Here is an 18,547-nt window from a genome sequence, read left to right as displayed (position 1 = left end):
TCACAGTATTCAAGAAACAACTCTAGACCCTATTCAGTGCCCCAAGGCCGCACTGATCAGTTTAGGAACTCCTTTTTTGTGAAGACGGCACAAGACTGGAATCTACTTGAGGACAATACTGTAACCTCCAAAAGCATTGGCATCTTTAAAGCCAAGCTAGCAGCCGTACACCACCATTAGGCTGCCGCACTCTCCCCCGCTGCATTTACGCCAGTCTTCTGGTATTCAGCAGCGTAATCGATCAAGATCAAGATCAAGATCAACTGGACTGGTTTCAAGATTTTTACAAACTTTGAGTGAGTATTCGTATTGTCTATGGAACTTGGAAGATAGATTTGCTAATTATTGAGACTAGATCAGATGTATTTTTTATCTCTTGGAATACATGACTGCATGATGAGACTAAAAAGTTTGCTTTGTTTCTTAGGTGTGTGTGTGTGTGTCACTGTGTGTGTGTCACCGTGTGTGTGTTTAGGTGTTTGCTGTTTTTCTTTATTGTTGTTGTTGCCTGAAATGGTGATTTTAACTAAGAATCCTTTTATGATTCTGTTGTGCATATATAAATAAATAGCTTTTATTCTTTCAGATTTATACCACAAAAAAACTGTCTGCATTTGGTGGGGAGGTGCCTTAACTGGTCAAAAGAAAAGTGAGCTGATTGATGGCATGGCCGTTCATCGCATTTGGATGGGAAAAGGCAAAACCAATTTCCATTCTTAAACAAGCTGAAGGTTTGCATTGGAAAACAGTAAGTGGGTTTTTTAAATGAGTTTTCAATGTAACTGACAGAACAATTTGTTGTGTAATTATTATATAATCAGTTGTGTAATGCTTGCAAAACACACACACACACATGTACACACGCATCCCCCATCCCACCGGCCACCCCTTTCCACATGTATACATTACATACACACACAAACTCCAATTTGAACTGTACCTGTTTCAGTGGTGGACCTTTCTGGTGACCTGTAATTACTCAACTGTCTGTTGGAACATATTAGGGAAAATAATCTATCAATGTGCTTTTGTAAATTTGTTGGTTAAATCAGAATTACTTTCAATTCTGTTTCCAGTCCTTTGTGCAAATTCGTATTATTATTAATTGGACATTATTTCTTTCAGATGAAAAAAATCCTGTCTACAATCGGAGAGAGAGAGGTGGCAATGGGAGGGGGCCACAGTCTGAAGGATGGCTGTACCAAAGCATGCAGTTGGAAGGGGACAACCCATCAAGGTTTACAATTATCAGCTTTGAAAGCAGTGAGTACAATTTGGTACATGTATAATTATTGCTTGCAACAGACCCACAACCCACCCACCCCCCCACCCACACTCATATAAATTCATATATCAACCGTTTCTGTTTCAGTGATGGACTGGTATGATGAACTTTTCTGTGTTTAAGTTTAATAACATTTAGGAAAACATGTTGTCATTCTGTGCTTGTTTGTTTTTGTTTTTGTGATAAGGCCTAAAAAAAAAAATAGGTGTGGTTACGGTAACCCGACCTACCCTATTTTTTGGGGCCGACCCTATAACTTTTTATTACATTTGTCAAAAAACAACCAAAAAAACCCAAATAAACGAGTGCAGAAAACGCAATGAAAGCGAAAGCGCCCGAGTCGCACACTTATTTCCCTGTCAACTAGGTTTAATTTGTACACGTTAGAAAAAAAAGTTTAAAAAAAAAAGTGATTGCCTACCTTCCTACCCTATTTTATTTTGGCTATGTTACCGTAACCACACCTATTTTTTTTTTGTTGTTGCCTAACTGAGAATCCTTGTTCTCATTCCTGTGCACATGACATGTATTTATATTGACTTTTATTCGCTCAGATAACAAACAAGTCTGCAATTGGTGGGAAGGTGTCTGGACTGGTGGGAAGAATGATGAGTTCATTGATGACAGATGATTGTACCAAAGTCATTCAATCAGAAGGGGGAAAAACATCGAAGTTTCCATTGTCTGTGCTGAAAGTTCACACTGTTGACCAGTAAGTGAATTGTTTAACTCAGTGTCGTCTTTTTTACATTTAGTCAAGTTTTGACTAAATGTTTTAACGTAGAGGGGGGAATCGAGACGAGGGTCGTGGTGTATGTGCGTGTGTGTGTGTCTGTCTGTGTGTGTGTGTGTGTAGAGCGATTCAGACTAAACTACTGGACCGATCTTTATGAAATTTGACATGAGAGTTCCTGGGAATGATATCCCCATACGTTTTTTTTCATTTTTTTGATAAATGTCTTTGATGACGTCATATCCGGCTTTTCGTGAAAGTTGAGGCGGCACTGTCACGCCCTCATTTTTCAACCAAATTGGTTGAAATTTTTGTCAAGTAATGTTCGACGAAGCCCGGACTTCGGTATTGCATTTCAGCTTGGTGGCTTAAAAATTAATTAATGACTTTGGTCATTAAAAATCTGAAAATTGTAAAAAAAGAAAATTTTTTATAAAACGATCCAAATTTACGTTCATCTTATTCTCCAACATTTGCTGATTCCAAAAACATATAAATATGTTATATTTGGATTAAAAACAAGCTCTGAAAATTAAATATATATAACAATTAATATGAAAATTAAATTTTCGAAATCAATTTAAAAACACTTTCATCTTATTCCTTGTCGGTTCCTGATTCCAAAAACATATAGATATGATATGTTTCGATTAAAAACACGCTCAGAAAGTTAAAACGAAGAGAGGTAAAGAAAAGCGTGCTATCCTCCTCAGCGCAACTACTAAACCGCTCTTCTTGTCAATTTCACTGCCTTTGCCGTGAGCGGTGGACTGACGATGCTACGAGTATACGGTCTTGCTGCGTTGCGTTGAGTTTCATTCTGTGAGTTCGACAGCTACTTGACTAAATGTATTTTCGCCTTACGCGACTTGTTTTTTTCCTGTGGTGCTTAATTTCAATATCAGTTGTGTAATGCTTGCAACATACACACACACACACACACACACTCTCTCTCTCTCTTTCTCTCTTGTTACAAATTGGGCTGAGACTTTTGATTTTGCATATATGTGGACTTGCGCCTGTGTGTGTGTGTGTATGCGCGCCTGTGTGTCTGTGTGTGTGTGTGTCTGTGTGTATGTGTGTATACATGGGTGTGTTTCTTAGTACATGTATTGTATGTGTTTGTTACTGCTAATGTGTGTGTATGTTTGTTTGTAAGTGTATGTTTTTGTTAGTGTGTGTGTGTGTGTGTGTGTGTGTGTGTGTGTGTGTGTGTGATTTAGTTTGTAATCCCAGCCATTGACTAAGAACCATTTTTCCTTCTCTATCCCAGGTTGGTATCCTGCATAAGATTATGACCACTTCAAAGTCAGGGAGCTTGGCCTGGCCACATAGTTCAAACAGAAGTTGAACTCCCTCACCATTACCATCATCATATTCTGTGAGGTGGACTTCACCTACGACCAGAAGTTTGACCAGCGTCAAAGAGCGAGTGCAGGCAGCTGCTAGTGCTACAGGACATCATTGCGCGCCATCTCACTAACAAGATTCAACACCTTTGCTGACCCACAGCTTCTGAATGCTGTGTTTGCAAAGCAGCCCGGCATCAAGCCTCATTTACATGGGTGCCATCATTCAGGACTAACACCAACAGTTCATAAACAAATATTCACTGTGCACACACGTTTGGCAAAGTGGTGCAGAAAACATGCAGTCTTGCTGCTTGTTAATTTTTATTCATCGATGATTGTTTTTCATCTAGCTACTCCACAAAATATGTTAATATCTTTTGTGATAGCAAGAATCTTAATGAAATGAAGCAGAGCGCTATTTTAAGATCTGAGAAACAAAGGGACGTAATTGCTCTGCTATATGACATGTGCAACAAGAGTAAGTGAGATTATGTGGAAGCAATTTTCTTGGCACCTGTGAGAATAACACGCTTTGGAATGAACAAGAGACTTTACATCCTTGTCACACGTGTATGCATTAATAGCGCTTACATCCCTTTGTTTCTCATATTTTGTGCTACTGACTTGCTTGTATTATTGATTGTGCAAATACTTTGTATTGTTTTCATCTCTGATTTTGTCATTAACAGTGATCGCTGTCGATAATGAGTTTGCACAGCCCTATGGTATTTACCTTGATGAACCCATACCAACGCATTGTGATTGAAATTCTTAATTGCTGATCCTGTTATCGCCTTCTGATGATTTTTTTTATCAAGTTCAAACTAGTCAATGTAGCGTTACTTCAATGAGATTAAGTCCACACATAATTTTTGTCTGCCCGATTGATAATACTATGCTGTGGTATTTTACTGAGACTGAAAAATGTGTTGTAATATTTTTTTAGTTCACATTTTCATGTTTTAGCAATTGAAGGAATTTAGTATGCATTGTTCAACATTTTAAAAGTGTTACTGTTATTAAATTAGTATTCACTTATTGAATTGGTAAAGACCTCAACAATTTAAATTTTAAATAAAATTTGTGATCTTGAATTTTCTGTGCATTAATTCAAATTTGTATTTGCAAATGTTATTTTAATGTTTTCAGGAGAACGTAAATTTAACGTTTGCATGTTAACGTTAATTTAACGTTTGCATGTGAACGTTAATTTAACGTTTGCATGTGAACGTTAATTTAACGTTTGCATGTGAACGTTAATTTAACGTTTGCATGAGAACGTTTGATTATGGTTTTGTTTTGGTTAATTTTATGTTTGCATGCAAACGTTAAAAAAACGTTAAATAAACGTTAATAAAACGTTTTATTTTGGTTATTTTTATGTTAGCAAAAAACGTTAAAAAAACGTTAAATAAACGTTAATAAAACGTTTCTTTTTGGTTTTATTTTGGTTATTTTTACGTTAGCAATAAACGTTTAAAAAACGTTAAAATAACGTTAATCTAACCGTTATATTATGGTTTGATTTTGGTTTTATTTTGGTTATTTTTATGTTTGCAAAAACGTTAAATTAACGTTAATTTTAACGTTATATTATGGTTAGATTAACGTTAAATTAACGTTAGATTAACGTTAAATGTTAACGTTAATTTAACGTTTTATCACATGAGCAAATTAACGTTAAATTAACGTTAGCGGTAAACGTTAAATTAACGTTTACCGCTAACGTTAATTTAACGTTAATTTAACGTTAGCATGCTAACTGGGCAGCATGTGGCAGTGTCTACGCTTTTGGCCATGATCAGCGACCAGCAGAACTTAGAGCCCGCATTGTCCATGCCGGAACTCGCGTGTCATTCTGAATACTATTATAAATTTTATGTGGGTGCCCAGTCATATGGGCATACAAGGCAACGAAGCTGCTGACAAGGCAGCAAAGGATGCTCTGGAGATGGCGGTTCCACGTCTTCCTGAGCTATTTGTTCCTTTCACGGACCTTCGTCGGAAGACCATTTTTTACAGTTTAAAACTCTGGCAAGACCGTTGGTCCACCTGCAAGGAAAATAAACTGTATAAGATACACCCTGAGCTATCAAAGCCCTTGCCTTTGTTGGCTGCAAGTAGAAAAGACGAAAGTGTTCTGGCTAGGCTACACACTGGTCACACTTATATAACGCATGTCCATCTGCTTAAAAGAGAAGAGGCACTATGTTGCCACGCCTGTGATGATAGTTTTTCTGTGAGCCATTTTTCTCACCGAGTGCGCTGATCTGTATGATCTACGAGTGAAGTATCTTGACACTTCTAGCTTGAAACATATTTTTACAGAGGTCAGCTCTGCAGCTCTCTTTGGATTTTTAAAGGAGTCTGGCCTTTATTCTAAGATTTGAATTTTAAAAATCTTTGACACGTAGGGTTTCTTGACACGTAGGGTTTCGATTTAGCTTTTATGTTACCTTCGGGTGACGTTCCTAAATTTGTTTAGTAAAATAGGTTTAATTTAAATATGTGTAATGTTAAACTTGTGGGGTCCTGATTTGGCCTATATGGTCCGCTGGACCCAAAAAGCAACAACTAACTAACTATTCTGAATACTACTTGAAAGAAGAAAACCTGAGGAAATGCTTCGAGACCAGCAAAGAACGCAGAGGACACATCATCAAGAGCTTTGCAATGTATTCTGACGAATAACTTCCTCGAATGTCCCTGGACGAGAGAACACCGTAAAACGAATATAGGAAGCAAGTTCAAGTTCAAGTTCAAGTTTTATTAGTCCATAACCCATGGGGGCATTTTGAACAATAAATACAATCAATACAATCATGATATATGCTAATATAGTAAATAAAAAAATAAAAAAATTAAAAATAAAAACATTATGAAGAACTGTTACAAATTCTATTAATAAAGTCCGGAAGTGATGAAGATAATAAAGCCAAAACCATTCATGAGTATATGGCAAGTGTTTGCATTGTCAACAGTCTTGCCGAATGCTAATCTGTTCTGCCTACCCAAACCGTGGCAATCCGTTCGTGCGCGCGGATTTACACAGACTGGTGATGCCTCGGATGGACACTGCAAATCCTCCAGGAGAGCCACTGATCGTTGTGTGGACGTCTACACGTGTTGACATGAACATGACGCACTGGATCCCAAACCACTTCACACCGGGTCCTCCATATTCACCAACTGCTGACTGCACTCCTAAACAAGTTCCTGAGTAGTTGAATGTGCTGGAGTCCAGCTAGGTCACTGTCTGTTCGTGCCAGAACGTTGGGGATTCCACTGCTGATCTGTTTCAGTACGTTTTATTGTTTGTCGAAACATCTAAAGGCAATTTGGTGTCAGTGGTGTTACCATGCCTGTAATGTTACTGTTTAAAAAAAACTTTGCAGCTTTGGTTGTTTTAAAGATAATCATGTTTATGCTTTGTCTTCGCCGTTTGAGGAAAAGAGTTGTAAGTAAACACTGCTGATCGTTTTCGTACGTGTAACTTCTATCGAAACCAGCCAAGGCAATTTGGTCTCAGTGCTGTTACCATCTGTCAGTAATTTTGCTGTTAGAATCAATAATGTTACAGTGCAAAATGTTTGCAGTAAATTTCTGTAGTAATGCTGAAAATAAATAAGATTTTGTTCATTCCTTGAATCATATAAAATTGCGATTTTGCTAGACCTGTGCAAATTCGGAGTTTCACGGCGCGATCATTACAGTTTATTTTGTGACAAGTCTGCATTTTCTTTGTGTCAAATCATGGAGTTAGGCTTAAAAGGTGGAAATAAAGTGAAAATGTCTTACCATAAGCAAATTTATTTTTCCGTTTAATTAACTTTACGTTTAAAGTTAAAATCAGTTCATAAATCAAAGTTAGCTAAGGATGGTCAGTTGTGTTATGAGACGTCAGTCATGTTACTCAGTCGTGTTACTCACATGTCATTGGTGTTACTGAGGCTTCTGAATGTAGAATTTCCAGGAAGATATAATTCTTTTCAGTCTGTTTATCTTTTGCTCAATGCTCTCATAACACTTGATTCGAGAAAAATACAATTGCAAGAAATGTACAAGTTTCAAGCTGCTGGCGATGTTTGACATTTTTCAAAAAATGATTTTTATTCATTTGAGTGACAATTTCTTTCATTTTTATAGCTTTCTTTCATTTTAAGGTATATATTTTTCTTCAGAAAGTGAAAAGTGTATTGTTTTTGACATACTGGAGGCAAACTAGTCATCTGTCAATATTTCTTTGACACTAAATAAAATTAAAGAAAGAGTAACACGACTGACGACTGCAACAAAATATTTTTTGTTTATTTTTTTGGCGAACTCATTCTGTATTAAGAATACATATCTTATGTTAACATGGCACTGGGTGTGCTGAATAATGTCAACGCATTTGTTAAGAGTTTGGAATAAATTCACTTTTAACCATACACTAGCTAGTCTGATTTTTCGTTCTTTTTTGAAAAACGCCCGTATATCAAGAAGAACAACTGCTGCTAATATGTCCGTGAGGGTCAAAAAGGAATGTATTTTGGTTTTAAAGAACATAGAGTCATAATGTTCATGTATAAAAGCCCATTCCCAGCCTCTATCACATATTGCTTCCAGATAAAAGTACCCCCTCCCCCCCCCCCCCCCCCCCCCGGACATTTTGGCCAACCACATGACTACAGAGGTATTGCAAAAAGTATCTAAATCTAAACATCACGAGACTGAGACAAAGGTCACCCTCCCAATTGCAACAACGTCAACAATACAAAGCTAGTATGCGAGATAAAAACAATAGTCACGCTCCAAAGCTCACATTCAGTTCACGCAGGCTATTCCTTGAGAGCGGATTTGCAACATACATGTACACACCAACAATACAAAGATGAGACCAATAAAAACGTCAGGCTCCTGTAGTCAAGTTTACAGCCATTCATCACAGAACATTTTCTGGTCCGTCTTTATCGCCGACAATGAGAACATCTTTAAACAAATGGGTTTTTTTAAAAGACGTCCACTTTCGAGTCTAGATTTCCCCTCGCACACTAACTATCAGCTGCAGCAGTGGCCCTGGAAGCTGTAAAGGCAGCCCCGTATCTGTTGAGCACGTTGTCCACGCCAGGCCGCAGCTTGATGGGCTCGCCGTAGGGTGGATACACCCGGGGTAGGCCCTGGTAGGAGTACTGCCACGTGTTGTGCTTGGAGTAGGGCTGCAGGCTGGTGCCAAGCACCCGGGTGGAGGAACGGGTGGGTTTCACCTCCGGCGCGGGAGGGAACCACTCGGTGGTGGTGGTGGACAAGGGGACGGAACCGGAGGGGGGTTCCTGTCGGGTTCTGTGATATAGGCGGGCGGAGGTCGGCTGCTGGTCAGTGGGTCTGCCGGTGAATGAGGTGGCGAAGACGGTGTTGTACTCGTAGTCGACGGGGTTGCGGGAGTTGTGCTTGAGGAAGCCGGGGCCCGTGGAGTGCTGCCTGGAGTGGAGGGGCACCACCTTGCGGCCCAGAAAGCGAGAGTCTTGGCCCTGCCAGAGAGGTGTCAGGGTTAGTCTTAATAGGTTATCGGCATGTTTGGAGTAAGGGATTCACACCAATGAACGCGTTCTCTCGTGCATCCTTACCCCGTCCTCCCTACCTTTCTCCCGCTACATACAAACACGCGCCGCAGACGCACGCACGCTCGCACGCATGCACGCACGCACGCACACACACACACACACACACACACACACACACACACACACACACACACACAAGCACGCACGCATTAACGCACGCATACACAATGTTCAAAAGCTACAGGATCAAAACAGAAGCCGTTCAAGTTCAGAGTAACCTCAATTCGCTAAGCAGTTGGTCTGTCATTCGCTGGACGTTCTCTCTCAGAAACCTACATTTGCTAAGTAGTTGGTTTATCACAGGCTACATGTTCTTTCAAAGTAGCCTACATTTTCGAAGTCAAACAAAGGTTCGACGTTTTTTTTCCGGCAACCTCTATTTGCTAAGTATAGCTGATCTATTCATGGCGATGGGGTGCGTGGTACTGTGATCCGTTAAAGTGCGCTGTCTCGCTCAGTACCGCCGACTTCAGCACCAGAGGTTTCTGTCAGGGTTACCCCACCCTTAGCTCCTGGTCAGGGACCTTACCTGGGAGCACAGGTAGCAGAGGTTTTAACGCGCCTCTTACCCGCGTGATGAACCCGTATGAGCACATAGGGTATTTACGAGTCAACAGTATAGCTGATCTATCATAGGCTAGACGTCCTTCGCACTTACATCAATGTGCATGTAGTTAGTCTAAAATGCAGGGGCGGATTAGGGGGGGGGGGGTTCCGGGGTCCCCCCCCCCCGGCTGTAAAAACAAAATTAATACTAACTTTAAAAGAAATAATGAGTGGCTGCTGACACCAGTTGATCATGTTTAAAATCAAGGATAAGCCATAAATTGTTCATAAAATAGCTAAAACTCTACAGCTTCTGGGGGGCTAAGCCCCCCAGATCCCCCAACGGGGCCTTGCCCATATACCCCACAAGGGGTCTACCCCTGGACCCCAGGTTGTAACCCCCCCCCCCCTCTGGCTTAACTGCTCCGCCCCTGAAATGGGCTAGACGTCCTTTCTCAGTCAACTCAATTTGCTAAACATGCAGTTGGTCTAGCTATCATAGACTAGACGTCCTTCTCAGAAACCTCAATTCACAAAGCAGTTGATCTGTCATAGACTAGACGTCCCTCTCAGTAACCTCAATTCACAAAGCAGTTGATCTGTCATAGACTAGACGTCCTTCTCAGTAACCTCAATTCACAAAGCAGTTGATCTGTTATAGACTAGACGTCCTTTCTCAGTTACCTCAATTCACAAAGCAGTTGATCTGTCATAGACTAGCTGTCCTTCTCAGTAACCTCAATTCACAAAGCAGTTGATCTGTCATAGACTAGACGTCCCTCTCAGTAACCTCAATTCACAAAGCAGTTGATCTGTCATAGACTAGACGTCCTTCTCAGTAACCTCAATTCACAAAGCAGTTGATCTGTTATAGACTAGACGTCCTTTCTCAGTTACCTCAATTCACAAAGCAGTTGATCTGTCATAGACTAGACGTCCTTCTCAGTTACCTCAATTCACAAAGCAGTTGATCTGTCATAGACTAGAAGTCCTTTCTCAGTTACCTCAATTCACAAAGCAGTTGATCTGTCATAGACTAGACGTCCTTTCTCAGTTACCTCAATTCACAAAGCAGTTAATCTGTCATAGACTAGACATCCTTTCTCAGTTACCTCAATTAGCTAAGCAGTTGATCTGTCATAGACTAGACGTCCTTTCTCAGTTACCTCAATTCACAAAGCAGTTAATCTGTCATAGACTAGACATCCTTTCTCAGTTACCTCAATTCGCTAAGCAGTTGATCTGTCATAGACTAGTAGACGTCCTTTCTCAGTTACCTCAATTTGCTAAGCAGTTGATCTTTCATACTATGATACTATTACTGTGATACTATGATACTATTACTATAATACTATGATACTATTAGTAAAACTATGGTTGGACGTTATTTTGTAGCAACCTAAAATTGTTAGACAGCTGGACTCTAATTAGCTAGGTGTTCTTTGCAAGAAACCTAAATTCATTAAGCATAAACATTGTCAGTGTTAGGCATTGTAACTACTTGTATGTCACTAATATAAGCCTTCTATCTTCCGTTGGTTATAAGATAATAGGATCTCCGTTTCTAACAATCACTTACCTCAAATAGTTTTTGAGGACGCTGTTTTCAACAGATATAATGATAATGTATGCAATGCAAAGTATATAGCACTAACAGCAACATTAGCAGCAGCAGCAGCCGTACCACCCCCACCCCCACCACCACCACGGCACCACCAACAACAACAACAGCAGCAGCGACAGCGACGACGACAACAACAACAACAACAACAACAACAACAACAACAACAACAACAACAACACGCAATGCTTTCTGAAACAATTCTCCTGTTGTATTGTTAGCAGTTTGGCGGTATAGTTGACATGTATGCACGTACGCTCTGCTCATGAGAGACTCGTGAGAGGCTGTGTATACCCGTTTTCTCCCCAGCTACTTCTGTGTTCGAGTAACGGGGGAAGGGAGCACGAGTATGCTAATGTGAGTTGAAATATTTTAGAAGACAACACACACATAACACAAATACATTTACAATTACAAATACAAATACACATAAATACATTTCTGGTTAGTTAAACGGAACTTACATCGCCAAAGTACTCCCCACGGTCCTGAATAGTGTGTCTGTTGTCGTGATAGGAGAATGGGTTTGTCTTGTGGTAGGTGGTCTGAAACAAACATGTCCAGTATCGTTTAAATATTGCACTTATTTGAGTAGACTAATAAGACAGCTATATACACTTGCACATAATCTCCGACTTAGAGCAACATAAAGATAAACTTAGACTGATGATAATCATAATGACCGGCAGGCAGGCTGGTAGCCATACCTGTAGACTGCGCACATCCACTCAAACACGTACGTACACACGTGCGTACAAACGCGCACACGGACGTACGCACACACTGACACGCACGCACACACACACACACACACACACACACACACACACACACACACACACACACACACACACACACACACACACACAAAAACATACACTCCCACACACATAAAGACAATTGCATGTACAGCGGGAATCGGTATTAGAAATAAATAAACGTCTCCATCATACCTGTGCTCTTTGATCAAATCTAGGAGGAGGAGGGCGCGGGTGTCCGAGTCCAATAAAAGGGGCAGCTAACATCCTGCCCGTACTGGTTACCTCCCCTCGGGCCATCCCGCCATCGGTGCAGTTGTCTGCCCCTCGATGACGAAACTGGAAAATAGAGAAACAAGTTGCGTGAAGCGATATAAAAACATTTAGTCAATCTATAGGTCTGAAACTAAAAGCTCAACACTGACAATCAGCCAACACCAAGACAACGTGTACTAAGGCATCGCTAGCGGCTAAACCCGAAGATTTAATCAGCCAACACCAAGACAACGTGTACTAAGGCATCGCTAGCGGGTAAACCCGAAGATTTAATCAGCCAACACCAAGACAACGTGTACTAAGGCATCGCTAGCGGCTAAACCCGAAGATTTAATCAGCCAACACCAAGACAACGTGTACTAAGGCATCGCTAGCGGCTAAACCCGAAGATTTAATCAGCCAACACCAAGACAACGTGTACTAAGGCATCGCTAGCGGCTAAACCCGAAGATTTAATCAGCCAACACCAAGACAACGTGTACTAAGGCATCGCTAGCGGCTAAACCCGAAGATTTAATCAGCCAACACCAAGACAACGTGTACTAAGGCATCGCTAGCGGCTAAACCCGAAGATTTAGTGAGACAGGTCCAGCTCGAAAATTTGACGAGGGTCGACCAAACTAGGGTCATGTTAGGAGATCAGCAAACCTTACAAGTGTGTACAGTTTTAAAGCTCTAGTTTCAGAAACATCAGAGATAACCCAACCGTAAAGCTTTGTGTCTACGCCGCCGTCCGGACGGCCGAAAAAACACTGCTCAATCCAGTCAGTGAGACTCGGCTTTCGGATTGCTCAGGGGAGTCAAATCTCTCTCTCTCTCTCTCTCTCTCTCTCTCTCTCTCTCTCTCTCTCTCTCTCTCTCTCTCTCTCTCTCTCTTTCTGTCTCTCACTCTGTCTCTGTCTCTCTCCCCCTCTCTCTGTCTCTCTCTCTCTCTCTCTCTCTCTCTCTCTCTCTCAGGCTTTCGATTTGTATGTTGCTTACTTTGCCATTTTATTGTTTATGTTTATTTGCTTGTTTGCTTACTTGTCGATTGTTTGCTGGTTCGTTCGTTTACTTTGTTTATTTGTCATGTTGCTTTACTTGTTTATCATTTATTAGATATTTGTATTAGAAGTAAGGACCGGTTGTAAGAAAAGGCGTCGCCTTAAACTTCTATCCTTGAAAAATAAAGTTCCATCACCATCATCATCATCATCTCTCTCAGTCTCTCTCTCTCTCTCTCTCTCTCTCTCTCTCTCTCTCTCTCTCTCTCTCTCTCTCTCTCTCTCTCCCCCCCCTTTCACCCCCTCTCTCCGGATCAAAGACAGCAGACGGTGACAGAGAACAAATATCAATATCCTTTCAAGTCACCTGGTGAGGTGCTAAACTGGGGCAACGAGCACAACACTGCCATTGACAGGACTCGGACCCAAGACAACCAGTGGCACACAGATCGTCAATCAAACCTCACTCCAATAACTCTCAAGCCAGTGAATGAACACTTGTCCGGTGCAGCTACACAATCACCGGTTACTACTTTACTTTGGCAAACAAAGAATCAGTGTGAACTCCAGGATCGGAAGTGTACGTTCGGAGCGTGTGGAAAAAGTAAATCATGGTCAGGCGACGGTGTTGATTTCCAAAAAAGCGCAGCTCATTTCCGGAACAGCGCAGATGACGAGCTGCGTCACAACAAAATGGAAGCCGCAAGTGGCAAGCTCAACCCCCACCTTATACTAGGGCGTTCATAGCGCCCTAGAATAAAACAGTAAAACATAGATTGACCACCCCCTTCCTTCCTACCATACCGATGATTACAGACTGCCAAGCAAACACACACACACACACACACACCGCAGTCACTGACACTATGATAATACGGCTGACACACACACATACACACACACACACACACCGGCACTGCCACACACAAACACACACACGCGCGCGCGCGCGCGCACAAACTAAATCACACACTGATTCAAAACAGAACATGACGCCGTGTGCCAGGAAAACCCGTTCTAAGATATACGTGTTGTTATATATCCGTCTATAGCTCTGGTGCTAAAACGAGAATAAAAGCAACCATTAGCCAGCCATTGAAAGACACCAAGAGAACCTGTGGGATTGCTTCTGCCCTCCGATCGTCAATCAAAGCTTGCACCAATAGACCTACTGCATGCATGGCACTAAGGAACCGGTGGTTGCAGGAACACCTACAGGCAGTCACGAACGGCGAAGAATACACTTATACTGGCACCCCTGCTTATACCCCCATGCCACACAACCGTTCTAGGTCCCGTTCCCGTACCGACCAAGGACGGCTGCCACAACAATGGAACGCCGCGCAAACGGCCGTTTTTTTGCATCTTTGAGCAGCGTCTGACCATAGTGGCAGCCGTCCCGGGCCCAGGACGGCTGGGAACGGAAGCTAGAACGGATTTATTATATTTATATAATATTTATTAAATATATATGTAAATGCTAGAACGGATGTGTGGAATGTGGGTATGACAACTCAGTGTGTGAGGGCGCTACCGTTGCGTTTCCGTTGTTTTAAGTTCCTCTAACGATCCAAGCGTTCCGTTACCGATGGGTAAAGGTTCCATTATCGTTCATTCTGATCGGGAGGGGAACGGCTAATATTTTGAACATTCAGCCCAAACTCAACCGTCCCTACCGACCCTACCGTTCAAAGCAGTTCCGTTAACGATCATTTACGTTCCATTGCGGTTACCTCCCGATCCCTCCCGTGCCCGCACCGTTCCTTGGTCAGTGCGGGAACTCAGGACCTAGAACGGTTGTGTGGAATGGGGGTATAAGGATAGCTGTGAGCTTAACCAAAGAAAGTGTGTCAGTTTTGTTTTTGGCAGGACATGTAAACTAGTAACTGCCACGCCGTTATAATCAGGCACAACGACAGATTGACAAGCGGAACGGCGCATGGAATGAGAACAAAGCCAAGCAAACAGACAGATATGTATGGACAGACAGACAGACAAACGAACAAACGAACAGACAGACAGGCAGGCTGACACGCACACAGTCACGCATGCACACTGGCACAAAGGCACCCGCATGCACGCACACACGCACACACACACACATACACACACAGAGACACACACAGCACACACACACACACACACACACGCACACACACACACACACACACATAAAACAGCCGTTTCGAACACCCAGAACATTGACAAGCATTATAACAGGACACCGATCGCCCGTTAATGAGTCACCATACGACAGGTAATGGCTCTGACCATGCATTGTCGCTCAACACACAAACTATCTAGGTGATTTTTCAGGCCGAATAAAAATCAGCCGTGTGGCTGACGGTACTAGTACTACTAGATTTGAATTATTTGGATAACTAACGTTGATCTGAAACGGCCAAAAGCTAGTGTTGAAGAGGACGAAAACCAACCCCGAACATGTACATGTACACGGAAAATGCTGGTTACTTAAAGATATCTGTAAACATGAACACACGCAGGCGTAATATCCTACAGACATACAATACACATGGGCATTGGGCATTGAGACACACATTTGCTATAGGGAGCCATGTGAATGCAGAAGGACGTGTACCGGGGGGTGGGGGGGGGGGGGTGCGAGGGGGGGGGGGGGGTGAACAAACAGAGAGACAGACAGAGAAACAGAGACACACAGAGTAAACCTACTTCGGAACAAAAAGTCAAGCCAACTAGACATGTATAACAACTCCAGATACATCAATCATTTTCAATCAGATTCTACTTACCAGAATGGCTGACTTCGATCTTTTCATGTCGTCGAAAGAAAATCCACACAAAACGACACTTACAACACGTACACAATCACCACACCAAAGGTATCGAAGACTGTCAGTGGCTATGGACTACGGAGATCAGACCAGGCAGCTCTAGGCCGATTTATTTTGGGCTGTAGAATACGACCCACGAGTTACAATGGCTCTCAAGATATGCATGGAGCTGCCATAAGCCTCCATGGGGACTTGGGTCACAATAGCGGAGGTGTGTGTGTGTGTGTGTGTGTGGGGGGGGGGGGCCTTTGATTGGGGACGGAGGGTTGGGGTATAATCCTATGTCTACTGCTTAGTGCAGTCTGTATACACATTTACACTTCCTGGGGCACTTTTCTAATCAATGAATTATTATTCTGAAAATAAAGATCATCAGATAAGATAATGAGTGCGAGTACCATGACTGGAAGTGGAACCATTATAATCATCCAATGCCCTCTACAGTATATATATTTACTGCTTTCCTGCTGTTAAACGGGAGGGGGCACTGTTATAATCAAACAGAGGGTAGGATGATTGACGAGATGAAGTATCGATGAGTTGAATGATCAGACTCGACCAAAGACAAAGTCTGAAGTTTGCCTGAAAAAGATTCTTCCAAAGAAAAATTAGACTTTAACTTGACATAAATTTGTTAGAATTGGTCTGGATTCAAAGAGACACCCACATCCTCGAAAGAGGTTTGCTTATGTAACCGAGTGCCGTAACACTACGATCACCTCGGGAGGCGAAGTGCAATCAAACAGTAGCCTCCCCTGTCACACTTAAAATAGTTCGGAGTCCGCCTCGAAGTAAGTGTCCCCAAACTAGGTGAGACACCGCCCCGAAGTAAGTGTCCCCAAACTAGGTGAGACACCGCCCCGAAGTAAGTGTCCCCAAACTAGGTGAGACACCGCCCCGAAGTAAGTGTCCCCAAACTAGGGGAGACACCGCCCCGAAGTAAGTGTCCCCAAACTAGGTGAGACACCGCCCCGAAGTAAGTGTCCCCAAACTAGGGGAGACACCGCCCCGAAGTAAGTGTCCCCAAACTAGGTGAGACACCGCCCCGAAGTAAGTGTCCTCAAACTAGGTGAGACACCGCCCCGAAGTAAGTGTCCTCAAACTAGGTGAGACACCGCCCCGAAGTAAGTGTCCCCAAACTAGGTGAGACACCGCCCCGAAGTAAGTGTCCCCAAACTAGGTGAGACACCGCCCCGAAGTAAGTGTCCCCAAACTAGGTGAGACACCGCCCCGAAGTAAGTGTCCCCAAACTAGGTGAGACACCGCCCCGAAGTAAGTGTCCTCAAACTAGGTGAGACACCGCCCCGAAGTAAGTGTCCCCAAACTAGGTGAGACACCGCCCCGAAGTAAGTGTCCCCAAACTAGGTGAGACACCGCCCCGAAGTAAGTGTCCCCAAACTAGGGGAGACACCGCCCCGAAGTAAGTGTCCCCAAACTAGGTGAGACACCGCCCCGAAGTAAGTGTCCCCAAACTAGGTGAGACACCGCCCCGAAGTAAGTGTCCCCAAACTAGGGGAGACACCGCCCCGAAGTAAGTGTCCCCAAACTAGGGGAGACACCGCCCCGAAGTAAGTGTCCCCAAACTAGGTGAGACACCGCCCCGAAGTAAGTGTCCTCAAACTAGGTGAGACACCGCCCCGAAGTAAGTGTCCTCAAACTAGGTGAGACACCGCCCTGAAGTAAGTGTCCCCAAACTAGGTGAGACACAGCCCCGAAGTAAGTGTCCCCAAACTAGGTGAGACACCGCCCCGAAGTAAGTGTCCCCAAACTAGGTGAGACACCGCCCCGAAGTAAGTGTCCTCAAACTAGGTGAGACACCGCCCCGAAGTAAGTGTCCTCAAACTAGGTGAGACACCGCCCCGAAGTAAGTGTCCCCAAACTAGGTGAGACACCGCCCCGAAGTAAGTGTCCTCAAACTAGGTGAGACACCGCCCCGAAGTAAGTGTCCCCAAACTAGGTGAGACACCGCCCCGAAGTAAGTGTCCCCAAACTAGGGGAGACACCGCCCCGAAGTAAGTGTCCTCAAACTAGGTGAGACACCGCCCCGAAGTAAGTGTCCCCAAACTAGGTGAGACACCGCCCCGAAGTAAGTGTCCCCAAACTAGGTGAGACACCGCCCCGAAGTAAGTGTCCCCAAACTAGGGGAGACACCGCCCCGAAGTAAGTGTCCCCAAACTAGGGGAGACACCGCCCCGAAGTAAGTGTCCCCAAACTAGGTGAGACACCGCCCCGAAGTAAGTGTCCCCAAACTAGGTGAGACACCGCCCCGAAGTAAGTGTCCCCAAACTAGGGGAGACACCGCCCCGAAGTAAGTGTCCCCAAACTAGGGGAGACACCGCCCCGAAGTAAGTGTCCCCAAACTAGGTGAGACACCGCCCCGAAGTAAGTGTCCCCAAACTAGGTGAGACACCGCCCCGAAGTAAGTGTCCCCAAACTAGGGGAGACACCGCCCCGAAGTAAGTGTCCCCAAACTAGGGGAGACACCGCCCCGAAGTAAGTGTCCCCAAACTAGGGGAGACACCGCCCCGAAGTAAGTGTCCCCAAACTAGGTGAGACACCGCCCCGAAGTAAGTGTCC

The 18,547-nt window shown here is 43.4% G+C and overlaps 1 protein-coding gene and 1 long non-coding RNA gene across 4 annotated transcripts in view; one reads left to right on the top strand and one right to left on the bottom strand.

Annotated features, from left to right (window-relative positions):
* Window positions 1–231: 231 nt before the first annotated feature.
* On the top strand, window positions 232–4,464 carry LOC138981541 (uncharacterized). Its single transcript, XR_011460655.1, has 5 exons — window positions 232–296; window positions 587–748; window positions 1,126–1,263; window positions 1,840–1,997; window positions 3,292–4,464. It is a non-coding gene; the product is annotated as an uncharacterized lncRNA (long non-coding RNA).
* A 1,652-nt stretch (window positions 4,465–6,116) lies between these two features.
* The window catches only part of LOC138981540 (testis-expressed protein 36-like), a 25,887-nt gene continuing 13,456 nt past the window's right edge, over window positions 6,117–18,547 (bottom strand). Inside the window, exons 1-5 of one of the 3 annotated variants that reach the window (XM_070354492.1) lie at window positions 15,929–16,157; window positions 12,094–12,237; window positions 11,605–11,685; window positions 11,099–11,119; window positions 6,117–8,880 (exon numbers count right to left, since the gene is read on the bottom strand). In XM_070354492.1, the coding sequence (XP_070210593.1) occupies window positions 8,404–8,880; window positions 11,099–11,119; window positions 11,605–11,685; window positions 12,094–12,237; window positions 15,929–15,955 (750 nt within the window). In that variant the 5' untranslated portion in view covers window positions 15,956–16,157 and the 3' untranslated portion in view covers window positions 6,117–8,403. Of the gene's footprint in view, window positions 8,881–11,098; window positions 11,120–11,604; window positions 11,686–12,093; window positions 12,238–15,928; window positions 16,158–18,547 lie in introns of those variants that run through there. The other 2 variants (XM_070354490.1, XM_070354491.1) reach the window with 2 other exon arrangements.

This window comes from Littorina saxatilis, linkage group LG12 (assembly GCF_037325665.1).
Source record: "Littorina saxatilis isolate snail1 linkage group LG12, US_GU_Lsax_2.0, whole genome shotgun sequence".
NCBI lineage: Eukaryota > Metazoa > Mollusca > Gastropoda > Littorinimorpha > Littorinidae > Littorina > Littorina saxatilis.
Note: the sequence above shows the minus strand (reverse complement) of the source record. Positions and strands in the feature narration are given on the sequence as shown.